This window comes from Herpailurus yagouaroundi, unplaced genomic scaffold (assembly GCF_014898765.1).
Source record: "Herpailurus yagouaroundi ecotype Mexico unplaced genomic scaffold, PumYag 180, whole genome shotgun sequence".
Taxonomy (NCBI): Eukaryota; Metazoa; Chordata; class Mammalia; order Carnivora; family Felidae; genus Herpailurus; species Herpailurus yagouaroundi.
This window is the reverse complement of record NW_024412411.1, coordinates 7,666,566-7,680,847: the sequence shown is the minus strand read 5'-3', so window position 1 is coordinate 7,680,847 and position 14,282 is coordinate 7,666,566. Positions and strand designations below refer to the sequence as shown.

The 14,282-nt window shown below is 42.5% G+C and overlaps 1 protein-coding gene across 2 annotated transcripts in view; it reads left to right on the top strand.

Annotated features, from left to right (window-relative positions):
• The first annotated feature begins 6 nt into the window (after positions 1 to 6).
• Positions 7 to 14,282, top strand: part of GAB2 (GRB2 associated binding protein 2) — a 191,146-nt gene continuing 176,870 nt past the window's right edge. For both annotated transcript variants that reach the window (XM_040489476.1, XM_040489475.1), the window contains exon 1: positions 7 to 183. In XM_040489476.1, coding sequence (XP_040345410.1) covers positions 109 to 183 — 75 coding nt within the window. In that variant the 5' untranslated portion in view covers positions 7 to 108. The remainder of the gene's footprint in view (positions 184 to 14,282) is intronic.

Below are 14,282 nucleotides of genomic sequence, written 5' to 3'. Positions count from 1 at the left end.
GCCCCTCCCCTCCCCCGTGAGCTGCGCACCGCCGGCCGGCTGACCCAGCGGCCCGCGTCCGCGCCCTTGTCAGCCCGACCCCGCGGCGGGCTCCAGGCGGCCGGCAGCATGAGCGGCGGCGGCGACGTGGTGTGCACCGGCTGGCTGAGGAAATCGCCTCCCGAGAAGAAGTTGAGGCGCTATGTGAGTGCGGGCGACGAGCGGGTGCGGCCGCCGAGGGCGCGGGTGGAGGGCGCCCCGCGGCCTGCCCAGGGGCTGGGGGCTCCGGGAGGGGCGTCGCCGACGGAGAGGGCGGGCCCTGGGGGCCCCGGGGGGCGAGGAGCGGCCCGCGCGCCCCGCGACTCGGGGCTGTGTGGGGCACCTGCACACCTGTCACAGGTGCGCGGCCGAGGGGCGGAGCGGGCGGGCGGGCGGGCGGGCAGGTTGAGGCTGCGGCTCCTTCTTCGCCGGGCGGGCGCGGCGGCAGCGCCTCCCCAGCCAGCTTCCCTGTAAACTAAATACGGTATCGAAGTTTGTATTGATTGTTTTGGAGACCGAGAGAGTTGATTCCCGGGGCTGGGGGACCATAGTAACCCCGAGCGGCTTCAGCCTGCAGGGCTGCGGGAGTGGGCGGGAAAGGGGGGCGCAGGCTGCGGGGCGGCTCGGTCCGGCCCCCACAAAGGGCGAGGCCCCTCACACCCTTTCCCCCTTCCCTTTCTCTGCCCGCCCCTCCCGGTGACCGCCTGCTTCCTTCCAGTCCACAGCCTCTGCATCACGGGCAGCGTCAGCGGCATGTGCAGCTCTTGTATTAAGTGACTCATTTGTTTGTCCCCCTTCATTCCGTATGTCTCTCACAGACATCCCCCCACCCCATCCCACGATGGTGACATTGCAGTTTGGTCTGGTATAACTGGCCGGGATTTTGTGTCGTCCTTGGTGTCTGGGGTCGGGAGAAATCAAGGTTCTCAGTTGCCAGGTGGTGCTGACCGACGGTGTTTACCGAAATCGCTGGGACAGCTTCTCCCTTCCAAGTGAGAAACTGGCAACATCGAGCGAGGGGAAGGTGGGATACAGTCTGGTGCCGCCTGGTGAAGAGGTCTGGCTAACCGCCCCTCTCGTCCCCCCCCCCCCCCCCATCCAGTGCCTTGCCTGGTGGGGTCAAAGTACACGATGGTAGTAATTACAATCAACTCTGGGCCGTTTGCAGGCGTTTGGAAATGGAAGTAAGGTCGGTATAAGGTGTCAAGGTCTCTCTTCTGTTCCGTTTTCACTTCCTTTGAAATGCCCTTGTTAAACTGACTCCTGGTGCTGGCCTCTCTGGGATCATTCCCACAGCACGAAAGTGAGCTGTTGCCTTCCAGCTGCAGTGCATCAAGGGAACTCTGAACAGACCCTGCCCTCTGTCAGCTGCACCAGTGGCTGTCCATGGGGGGAGAGGCAGAAGCTTAGCAGAGTTTCCTGTCTTGGCTCCCCAGATCAGAACTGAGGGACTTCTGGCCTCTGGATTGAGGAAGTGACATTCTGTTTTTCAAAGGAAATGTTGTTGGGGAGTGCAAGTGTGTGTGTGTGTGTGTGTGTGTGTGTGTGTGTGTATGTAAATGAGAGCAGGCTCTTATTTAAATCACTTGCTGGGAAGACTCTAACAGTGACTTTCCAAAGTGGACCTAGATTTAAAATACAGTAAAGATGAGGCAATGGAGGGTTCATCTTCGTTCTTACGTTCGTTTTTCAGGGATGTCCAAGGAGCCAAAGCATTATAACTGCCAGGAAAGAAACGTTCCCCCTTTTCAGAGTTGTATCAGCTCATTAGGAAAGGTGAATTTTTATATTAGGTTAAGGATGAGTAATTTGCTATGGATGTTTTTATAATTATAAAAAACAAAACAAAAAGTTTTTGGCCCCAAAGAGCTTAAGAAAGCTATCAGTCGAAGTGTAATAACATACCAGCTAGTGGAATAGAGTATCCAGTGACAAATGTGACTCTTAATTTTCGAATTAGAGCACACTACCCTAAAGATCCTTGAAACTTTGCTTTTGATACAGTTTGCAAACAGTTTGACGCCATATGTCTATTTGATGACTACTTCAACTCTGTCACCCAGACTTTCTTTACGACCCATTTCTTTGGTATTTTTGTTCCCAAGCAACTTTAGCTCAAAAACAAATTTGGAGGCTTTGGGGTCAAGCAACTTTTTCACCCATTTGAAGTACTTGACATCCTACAGTCCTATGATGACCTCACCCGCTTTCCCACTTCCTTGCAGCTCCAGCCCATGGACATCTGATCAAACTACTAACAACTTCTCTTGGGCTTGGGTGTAATGTGTTCCGTTGATATGACTGGAACTGAGTGCGAGCTCAGTTCTCTTAGTTGAAACTGGGCTGAGTTGTCTGACCCCAAGCTCTTGGGGTTAGAGTCTGCCTTTACATCTTTTCTTTTTGGGCATTGAGAATTTCTGCACCTTGCTTTAAGTTAAAACTTTGCCAGTTCCCTGTGTTCATTAGAGACCCAAATTCATTAGAATCAAACTAGGAAACAAGTTATTTCCCAGCCTCGTTACTAAACACACACCCTAAAATAGCTGCTTATTCTGGTGTATACAATAGCCATGTGGTATCATGGATTAAGTCTCCATTTTAAGAATATATCACATATCTGAGATCAAGGGAAAAGAAGTTCATGAAATAGATTGCAACTATTTACAATGAATTTTAAAAAACCTCTCTCTAATTTGAAGAGGTGGTAGGTTGAGGGAGGAAAAAACAACTTGAAGCCATAGCAAATGTTAGCAGGGATTAGGTTTAGGGATGTTTTCGTCAGCCTTTTCTAATTTATTAAGCATAAGAAGATGTAAAGATCTATTCAGTATTGCTGTGCACTTTGGGGGAATTACAAAAAGTGACCTCTGGAAAATGGGGAGTATTGCCTCTGGACCATCATCATATGGTTGCAGTGGGAGGCTAGCGGGAGGAACAGCCCTCCCATCATGCTGTAGTGTGCATGTGTATGAGTGTGTGTGCATATACATGCACACACATATATAAGGCAGAAGCCAGATTTTCTTGAGGAAAAACATTTTATGACCTACACTGCTCTGTAATTTTCTATTGATTTCACTGGGGTAAAAGAGAGAAACTATGGACAGCCGCACTGCCCTCTAGTGGCTAATTTGGAGAAAATTGTGTAGTGATTCTAACGAACAACTGCTTTGAGGAAACTAATTGTTTATTTTATTAAGTCACCTTGCTTATTAAATATCTGTATCTCTGGATTTGATGCTCGGAATAAAAATTAAGCCATCCTGTCAGTCTTAGCAGATGACCTTGCCTTCTCCACCAAGAACACTGAAGCTATCAGAGGGTAGCTGTCTGCACATACTGCAACCAGATTTCCAAATTTACCTGCATCTGCATGATTCCTTTCCTTTTCCCTACTTCTTAGAGTAGATGAGGTGCCCCTTCTAACTGAGCAATCCTGCTACCTGTGCTTTGGATCATATCCCATCCTATCTGTTCAAGTCATTATTACCCTTTCTGTTATGGATATTCTGTGTCTTTCCCTCTCTACCTATTTCTATCCATTAACATGTAAACACACTTCCTTTTAACAAAATCCTCCCTCAGTATCCCATCCTTTCCTTCTCACTGTGCTTTCTGCTTTTCTTTAGAGCTAAGCTTCTTCATGGTTGTTTATACTGTTTCCATTTCTCCTCCCTTCTTGTCAGTTGGTTCCAGTCTGAAACCTACTTTGTCATTTCACAAAAGCTGTTCTCTGAAAGGTGCCAGTGATACCCAGGTCACAGAATTCAGAGATCTGTTTTTTCACTTCTCATTTTAATTTCTTCACTGCTTAGTCGCAGTAGACCACTCCCTCTTTCTTGAAGCACCTTATTCTTAAGTGATATGATAAATGCCTGACTTTTCTCCCTTGTGGTTTTTTTTTTTTTTTTTTTGGTTTTTTTTTGTTTGTTTGTTTTTTGGCTACTATATGTCTCTTTTGCTAAATTGACCCTTGTTACCCAATCCTTAAAGTTTGAAGCTCATTTATGGTCACAGTGGCTATGGTCTAGGCTCTTTTCTCCTTCTCAGTATTTTGTCCATTCTCCTGGCTTCAGTTAGCATTGCATGCTGGTTGTTATCAAGTTAAATTTCCATCCCAGAGTTGTGTTCTCAACTCCAGACCTGCATATACGGTTGTTAACTGGACATCTCTACTCGAATGTCTCCCAGTCATCACAAACTCACCACACCCAAAACTAAACTCTCATTCTTCATCCCATATCTGCTCAATAAATGGTGCCACTGACCACCCACTTGCTCAAATGTGAAACCGGAATCAGCCTTGACTTCCTGTCACCCACTATTCCACATCTAATCGTTCACCAACCAAATCCACTAGTGCTGTCATCTTAATATAGTTTTCTCTACACTTCTCCCTCCCCACTGCCATGACTCTTAATATTGTCATTTTAATGGCTGTCTGTTGATGGCTTACTTTGTGGCAAGCACTGTGCTTAGACCATTGATCTTTTAATTTAATCATTTTAGCCCTATGAGGAAGGAATGTGACTTGTCCAACATCACCTGGCTTTGTCCCAAAGCCTAAGCTTTTGTTGTTGTTGTTGTTGTTAATTAAACTTTTACTCTGAGGTAATCATAGGTACACATCTATTTGTAAAGATAGTAAAAAGAGATATGTGTACTCTTTACTCACTTTCTCCTAATGGGAACATTTAGCAAAACTATAGTGCAATATCACCATCAGGATATTGATAATGATAGACTCAAGATACAGGGCATTTCCATCACCACGTGATCCCTCATGTTGCCCTTTTATAGTCCCATCCACTACCAAGGCATTCCCACCACATCCTTAGCCTGTGACAACCACTAATCTGTTCTCCATTTTTATGTTTTATTATTTCAAGAGTCTTATATAAATGAATTTGTAAGTTTGTAACTTCGAGGGATTGGCTTTTTTCACTCAGCATAATTCTCTGGAGATTCATCCAAGTGGCTGTATATATCACTAGTTCATTCTTTTTAATGCCCGATAGTATTCCATGGTATATGTACCATAATTCATTTCTCAAACTGTTCACTTACTAGTTTTAATTTACACTTTCTTATGGTAGATGATATTGAACATCTTTTCAGATGAATATTTATCATCTGTATGTCCTCTTTGGTCAAATGTCTTCCTTTAAGTCTTTTGTCCATTTTCTGTAAGAATTGTTTGGTTTTTGGTTTTTGGTTTGTTTGCTTTTTTAAGTTTTTATTTAAGTAATCTCTATTCCCCCTGTGGGGCTTGAACTCAGGACCCGGAGGTCAAGAGTTGCATGCTCCTCCGATTGAGCCAGCCAGGTGCCCCTGGAGTGTTATTTTTCTTATGGTTGAGTTTTGAGAGTACTTTATATGCTCAAGATACTAGTCCTTGTCAAATAATGTGGCTTGCAAATATTTCCTCCCAGTCTATAACTCGTCTTTTCACCCACTTCACTGGGCTTTAGGAGAGCTAAAGTTTTTAGTTTGGATGAGATCCAGTTTATCAGTTTTTCCTTCTATGAGTTGTACTTTTTTTTTGGTCAAGTCTAAGAACTCTTTGCTGAGCTAAAGCTGCAGAGCTTTTCTTCTTTTCCCTAAACATTTTTTAGTTTTAAGTCCATGATCTGTTTTTTAGTTACTTTTGTAGGAGATTTGAAACTTTGAGATTTTTTTGGTGTTGTTGTGTGTTTTTGGCAATGGACGCCCAGTTGCCCCTGCACCTTTTGTTGACAAGGCCATGCTTCCTTTATTGAATTGCTTTTGCATCTTGGTCGTAAATCACTTGGGCATATTTGTGTGGGTCTATTTTCTATTCTGCTCCATAGTTCTACTGCCAATACCACATAGTCTTGATAACTATAGCTGTATGAGAAGTCTTAAAATCTGGTAGACTGATTTCTCCATTTTATTCCTGATCAGGTTAATCTTAATTTTTTTTTAAGGTAAATTTGAAAAGTCAGCCTATCATTAGAAAATTTGAATAATACTAAAATACAAATAAAAATTACCTGTAATCCCATTAGTCTTGAATTTTTCTTTAAATTTGTCTTTTCAACACGGAATGTGAGTGTGACAAATATATTAGTTTAATAATTTATCAAGCAGCCATTATATGCCAAGCATTCAAGTTCTGGGACTATGCAGAAGAAGAAGAAGAAAAGGCTTCCTGGAGAGGTGGCCATGACTAGAAGTAAGCCAGAAGAAGAAAGTCTTCCAGACACTGAGACCACAGACAGTGGCGGCCAGTGGCAAAGAACTGCAGAGTGTGTGCAGGGACACTAAAGAGAGTTTGGTGTTGCTGGACCATCTACAGGGTGATGCAGATAATGGCCTATGAGGCTGAAGAGGTAGACAAGAAAGAACCTGTGGGTTGGAGAACAAGGGAGGGGTATAGATAACCGACAGGTACATGAAAAGGTGCTCAGCATTGTTAATCATCGGGGAAATGCAAATCAAAACCACAATGAGATATCACCTCACACCTGTCAGAATGGCTATAATTAAAAAGAAAACAGTATGGAACCTCCTCAAAAAATTAAAAATAGAAGTATCATATGACCCAACAATGCCATTTCTGGGTGTATATCCAAAGGAAATGAAAACATGATGTTAAAGAGACATCTGCACTCCATGTTCATTATAGCATTATTCACAATAGCAAAGATATGGAAACAACCTAAGCATCCTTCAGTGGATAAATAGATAAAGAAGATGTGTGTGTCGTGTGTGCGTGCATATACACACACACACAAGAATATTATGCATCCATGAGAAGGAAGGAAATCCTGCCATTTGCAACAACGTGGATGGACCTTGAGGGCATTATGCTAAGTGAAATAAGTCAGAGAAATACTGTGTGATCTCACTTATATGTGGAATCTAAAACAGCTGAGCTCATAGAAATAGTAGAATTGTGGTTACTGGAGATTAAGAGCATGGGGGAAGTGAAGAGATATTAGTCAAAGGGTACAAACTTCCAATTAAAAATGAATTAAGTTATGGGGCACCTGGGTGGCTCAGTCGGTTAAGCGTCCGACTTCAGCTCAGGTCATGACCTCACAGTCTGTGAGCTCGAGCCCCGCGTCGTGCTCTGCGCTGACAGCTCAGAGCCTGGAGCCTGATTCCGATTCTGTGTCTCCCTCTCTCTCCACCCCTCCCCTGCTCACACTCTGTCTCTGTCTCTCTCTCTCAAAAATAAATAAACATAAAAAAAAATTAAAAAAAAAAAATTAAGTTCTGAAGATCTAATGCACAGCCTTGTGATTGTACTTAAAATACCATGTCGTATACTCAAAAGTTGCTAAGAGAGTGGATGTTAAATGTTCCCATCAGAAAAAAGAAATGGTAATTGTGTGATGTGATAGAGGTGTTCGCTCATGCTGTGGTGGTATGTCATAATGCAATATACAAGTGTGTCGAGCCAATGTTATACCCCTTAAACTTACACATGTCAATTAGGCCTCAGTCAAGCAAAGATACAAAGAAGAAGGAGAAGGAGAACAACAACAACAAGGGAATAGGAGGTCTTCAGAAATAAGCAAATCTAAGATTTGTTCATCCTAAGAAGCCAGAGCTTTATTACAACAGACTCTTTGAGTGTTTAAATAAAATTTCTGTCTGGTCCACATTCCTGGGACAGATAACCAGGCGGACATTCCTTTAGCGGCTTTCTGTTCTGTGGTCCTAATCACTGGATTGATTCTGTGATAGTGTTTAACATCAAAGAGACTGCTCTAACCCAGGGCCGGTCTCTGAGCTTCTTGTTACTAGCATTGGATCACAGTTCCTCATTTGGAATCAACCACATGCCTATCAACAGATGAAGGAATAAATAAAATGTATTTTATATAAATATATACCATGGAATATGATTCAGCTCAAAAGGAAGGAAGTTCTGACACATGAACATTCTACAACATGGATAAATCTTAGTGACGTTATGTTAAGTAAAATAAACTGATCTTGAAAGGACACAAGCTGTATGATTCCGCTTTATGAAGCACCAAGGAGTCAGATTCATAGAGAGGGAAGGTAGAATGGTGGTTTCAGGGAGAGGAGAATGGGGAGCTATTGTTTGATGAGTACAGAGTTTCAGTTTTGTAAGATGAAAGCAGTTCTGGGGGATGTGTGCTGATGATGATAGCACAACAGTGTGACTACTTCATGCCAGTGAACCGTGCACACTTAAAAATAGTTAAGATAAATGTTAGGATACGTGCATTTTAGCACAATTTCAAAAGAACACAACTCATTAGTGAAGGGTTAGTACGTGGCCCAGCTAATACTTCTCATCCAAGGGAAAAGACAGGATAGAATCCCTATAGCCCTGAATGCGTATGGAATGTCCTTTCAGGGATATCTGAGGACCAGAGGCAGTAAAATTGTACAAAGCAGGAATGCACGAATGCACGCCTGCTCCTTTGCTTAATGAAACAACTTTGATGTTGCTTTCTATTTCTCATTGGCCTTTCTCAAGCAGGAAGGGAATAATGGAATATGGTAACCTCAAGCTTATAGGAAATGCTGAGAAATAAAGGTTCCCAAGCAGGTTATTGCCTTCATCCAGTTAATGTTGACAAGCATTTATAGAGTATGTTTTGTGTCCTTTATCTTCCCAAAGGAATAAATCAATTCTCAACACTGGCTTCAAGGAACCAGCAGTCTAGGGAGACCAGAAGTGTACATGTGAAACAGAGCAATGCCCTTGGATAGAGATATATGGTCCAGGTAGCAAGGATGTTCATGAAGGCAAGAGCTCTGGGCATGGAAAAAGATGGCAGGGCTTCCTGGAGTAGGAGTTGTGGATGTGAGTCAGACTCGAAACATCGGGGCCTAGGGATGAGCACTGGGTGTTGTATGGAAACCAATTTGACAATAAACTTCGTATATTGAAAAAAAAAAAAAAAAGAAAGAAAGAAAAAGAAACATCAGGGCCTAAGAAGGAACATAGCAGTTAAAATGGGAAAGGGGTAGTGCACATGGGGTGGGGGGGAGGCAGTGAAATTCCATCCACAGTGGAGTCTTTAGTGGAAATCAGTGGTTTGAATAGTAAACAGCCGTGGGGATAGTCCGTGAAAGACTTTGGGTGATAGAATGACATTTATTAATAAAGCACATCACTCTAACTCAGTGAGTCTCTGCCTCTCAGATAGCCACTCCTTCAATGGGAAATGTCGGTCGTATGTTGACATTGTTTGTATTCAGAAGATCTCTTTGTATTTCAAGGGCCTTTGGGTCCCTAAGCAAATGGCTTGATTCTCTGAGCCTATATCCTTGTCTGTGAATCTGGTGTACTGTTTCTTCACAGGGTCTGAGAATTTATTAGGATAACAAGTGAAAACAATCTTAGTACAGTGTCTAGCCCAGAGTAGGTATTGAATAATGGAGAATGTGGCAGGAGGGGCTGGTGTCGATTTGCAATTGTTAACCCTCTCATAGGAGCTCCGAACATGAACATGAGGGTCTTCACGTCCTTGTCAAATTTGGGCCAGACCTGAATTTTATATAACATCAGAATGTAAGTGGAACCCCTAAGCTAGATATTCTGTCAACTCTAGGGAGTTAATCCTTTCCTGAAAGGAACATCTCACGGCTCTCCTGATCTCAGAGAAGGGAAGCAGAGCCACATGGTTATTTTATTTGCCTGAAGCTGTCACTTGGACCAGTCCCCGGGGAACGAGTGTGTGCTAGGGGATGTAAGATCAATGTGTGAGATTCTGGAGCCCGATTTCAAAAATGTTGGAAAAACTTCGCAGTAAGTGGTAAACCCTTTAAGCTCAGGTGTCTCCTTACCCTCCAGGAACCCCTGAAGTGAGCCCTCTTCTTGGCTTGTTTTTATGGTGTTGTTTCATAACCCCGCATTCTCGCATCAGGCTTGTATCAGTCTCCTTTTGCTAGATTACGAGCACACTACCTGATGATATAAGCTTCCCACTTAGAGCTAGATGAAGCCTTGTCCAGTACTAGCTACAAGGAAGGCAAAGTTGCCGTCATTTATTCTTAACAGCTACCTCCCCTGCCCCCCAGCTTTAAACTTGTTTCTTTTTGTTTATTGGCCAGTTGTGAAAAATAAGAGAGTGAGTTCCATAGTACCCTTCAAAGCAGTTAATTAGGGTATTTTTAGTATCATTATGAGCTCACGTATTTAGATACATTTGATGTGTTTGAATCTTTTCAAGTTGTTTTACATTTTAAAAGATTTTACTTTTAAGTAACCTTTGTACCCAACTTGGGGCTGGAACTCACAACCCTGAATCAAGAGTTTTGTGCTCCACCAACTGAGCCAGGCACCCCTCTTGGTTATTCTTATTGATGTGCATGTTGTACAATCTTTAGCCAGTGACTGAAGATATTTAGGTTGGCTTCTCAGTCCCTTTGACATGATCTTACTAGTATTCGATGGTTTGTTATGTGGTGTGACAAGATGTTTCAGGTTTGTTTTGTACATTGCCTGATCCAGACCTGAGATTAGCCAGTTCCTCAAAGAATCCTTTTCTTTCAGTAAAAATGTTATCCAGAAACTCACACGGGCGTTAAGGGGCTCTTACTGCTTGCTGGGTTGGTCATACATATAATTTTACATGGTTATAAGCAACATGAACTGTCACTTGTATTCTGCTTCCCCTGCCCCCACAAGCTACCACTGTGAATATTTTCACTTCTACATAGTATTTTTCCCATTTTTAGTGATGAAAAATTTCAGTCATACACAAAAATAAAGAAAATGTTCTCATGACCACCAATTCATAGTTTGAAATACTATCAAGGTTTTATCCTATTTGTTTTATCTATCCCTTTTACTCTTTCTTTACTGGAATATTTTAAAGCAAATGCTGGGCACGTACATAATAAGTCTTAAAAAAAATATCATGCAAGTGAACGTACCATATCTTATATACACATGTCCTCTGGTTAGACATCTGTGTTACTTCCAGTTAATTCACTGTTATATGCTGTACAGCCCTGTTATAGAGGTGGAATTTCTGAGAATTTCATCCCAGCTGATGAGCCACAGCATTTGGATATCATACACTATCACTGCAACTCACTTGGAAGATTTTCTTGGACTGGCTATCAGTGTGTCTTTCCTTAGCCTGCTTTGGAAGAATGTTCTGGTTGGAGCTCTGCTGGCTTGCAAAAGCAAGGAAAAGTGTAAAGTTTTATATATAGTAGACAGGCTGATATCCTTGGGAGGATTATAGGAATGAGTCTGTTGCTTTGATCTTTTGATACAGTTTTCTAGAGGGAAAAAAATGGATAGGTGTGTATACTGTATACTTCTTTGAATACCAGCAGAGGCTACAATGTGTTGAGTTTAATGCCCTTTAGAAATCTTGCAGGGATGCCTGGGTGGCTCAGTCAGTTAAGCATCTGACTTGGGCTCAGGTAATGATCTTGCGGTTTGTGAGTTTGAGCCCTGTGTCGTGCTCTGTGCTTGCTGACAGCTCAGAACCTGGAGCCTGCTTCAGATTCTGTGTCTTCCTCTCTCTCTGACCCTCCTCTGCTCATGCTCGTGCGCTCGCTCTCTCTCTCTCTCTCTCTCTCTCTCTGTCTCTCTCTCAAAAAATGAATAAACATTAAAAATTTTTTTTAAGTCTTGCAGAAATTACTGTCAATAACAAATGGTAAGAGTGTACAAAGTACGTAGTATTCTCCTCCTAGTTTATAATCTTGCTGGGGAACATGCCTGAATTAGTATGTCAGGCAGTACAAATGGCAAAGACAAGTGCTGCTGGAGCAGAGGAGAGATGGCTCTCGTGTGGTCAGTGAGTTCAGTTTCACAGGACCTATGTTTGTATTTTACTTGCTGGGTAATCTTCCATGTCACATTGCTATGCTTATTTCCTGATACATTCTTGGGACTCATTTCACGTGTCACCTTGTGGCCGCCTTTGATCCTGCCCTCCCCATCAGAAGCCAGCCTCTTCCTGGCTCTTGTGTTGTTATTTATGCCCTAGTACCAGTGACTGTTGGTTTAGCTTCTGGAGAGCACCCCATTCTTAGTTCACCCTTGTAGCCCTGGTACCTAAAGCACAATAAGTTACTGGTTGTGGTAGATAGAGCATGCGACCCCTGATCTTAGGGTTGTGAGTTCAAGCCCCATGTTCGGTGTGGCGCCTACTTAAAAAAATAATGAGTTATTGGTTGACTAGTACTTCCTGTGCTTTTAGGTTTTGAATAAATATTACTTTAGGATTGGTTATGTTTCTTTGGAGACAAAAGAGCTTGAGCTGAAGTGGATTGAAGGTGCAATGTTTTTTAGCAACAAGTTTTGAGAACTTTCATAGGATAGGCTATTAAAAATTTATTTTCTTGTAATACTTAAATTTCACTCATAGTTAACTTACTGCAAACACAGGATTACAAAAAACAAATAGCAATATGAATAAGGAGCACCTGTAATACCCCTACGATGGTGTACACATTTTTTTAGTGTTTCCCAGTCTGTTTTTTTCTATATTTGTATGTGCTTTGTACATTTACAAAGAGTAAGACCGTATCACCTCTTGTGTGCTGCATGTTAATACACTGAAAATATTTCCCTGTGTTACAAAATAGTCTTCTAAGGCATGGCTTTTAATGGCTGCTTCAGCAAAGTAACATAACCCAACACTTCTCAAGTGTGTGGCGTATAAAGACACTTTAAACATCTTTACAGATTTTTGGTGTTGAATTAAATGATCTTTATTATTATGTCACGAAAGTGTCTATAAACAAAAACTGAGATACGAATGTATACTTCTTAGCTCTTCTACAATTACAAAACCAAAGTAGATTAACAAAGCTTCAGAACCAATATACTTCACATTAACAATAGTGGGTATTTTGCTGAAATTAAATTGCTCCTTGAGATGTGAATATGGCCCTTCCTCCTCTGGAGTCTGTCTGTTCTGTGCCCCATTCTTCTCTCTCATCTCATTTCTGTGTTTGAACTACAGTGAAACTTTGGTCTGTTTAGGAAACCGTTTGGCTTTTAATTGGTATGACCACATTTATATACCATCACCTCTGTCTTTTCTCATTAGTCATTAGTGTATGAAAATTAAAAAGCATAATACTTGATATTAATAGGATTATGAATGCAAATGCTGGTAATCAAATAGCAGCATTCTCTGGTAAGATAATCATTCAAATGATCTAGATTATGTTTATATATTTTAAGATCACCCTTAAGGTGAAATCTTGAAAACTGTTTGAAATGGATTTGCACATCCCTGGTAATATGCCGCTGGGCCCTATATTGAAAAATCCTGGTGTGCTATAAAAGGCTTGTCCTCTGGGATTAGTCCTGGGTTAGAAGCCAAATTGAGCCTCCCACATGCTTTGCAGTCTTGAGCAAATTTCTTTGTTTCAGAGCTCTGATTCCCTAATTTGTGAAGTGGAGATAATGGTAACTTTAACCAGTTAATTGAATAATTTTAACTCAGAGGGGTGTAAACATGAATGCTTATCTTTGTCCAGTCAGAACTCCCAACCGTGCTTTATCAAGATCTTCTCCTCCACGGGACAGATCACTTGATACCTTTGGCAGAGGCCACAGCCTTCTGGTCACTCTGGGTTATTGAAAGTCTACCATTTTAAAATTTCAGTATAGCCAATTGAAAGCTTTTCCTACTCCTATTACTGCCCATACTTGTGGTTCTGAAGATATGAAGTGGAAGAAGGTAGATACTGTTTATTTTTATACTCCTCTTCTCCGTTCCTCCCTTTGGAGAGTATCGGGATGGGGGAGGGATGGTCTGGGATACTTCTGCTCTGCCTGTTCTGGGCTCTGCCTCTTCTAGGCTCCAGTTCTTGTGTGTAGGGATGGGCAAGAGGGAAAGGGACAGGGATAAGTGTCTCTCTCTCTTTTTTAAGTTTATTTAGAGAGAGAGAGAGAGAGAGCAGGGGAGGGGCAGAGACAGAATCCCAAGCAGGTTATGTGTGTCAGCCCCAACTCAGGGCTCAAACCCATGTACCATGAGATCACGACCTGAGCTGAAATCAGGAGTTGGGTGCTTAACCACCTCAGCCACCCAGGCACCCCTTAAATGGCTGTCGTTGGGTCCCCCTTGATGGCATTTACTGTTACCTGACCAGCACTGCCTGTGTGTGTGCTGTCTACACTTATGAGTTCTTGAGAGGGTAGGTTCTCTAGACCTGGAGAAGAAACTGGTGTTAAGTTCTTTCAGCCTCTGTCAGGCCAGTCCCTCCCTTTATTGTACCCCACAGCTGGGCCCCACTCGCTCGTTTGACAGCCCTCTTGGGTGGGGATTTGA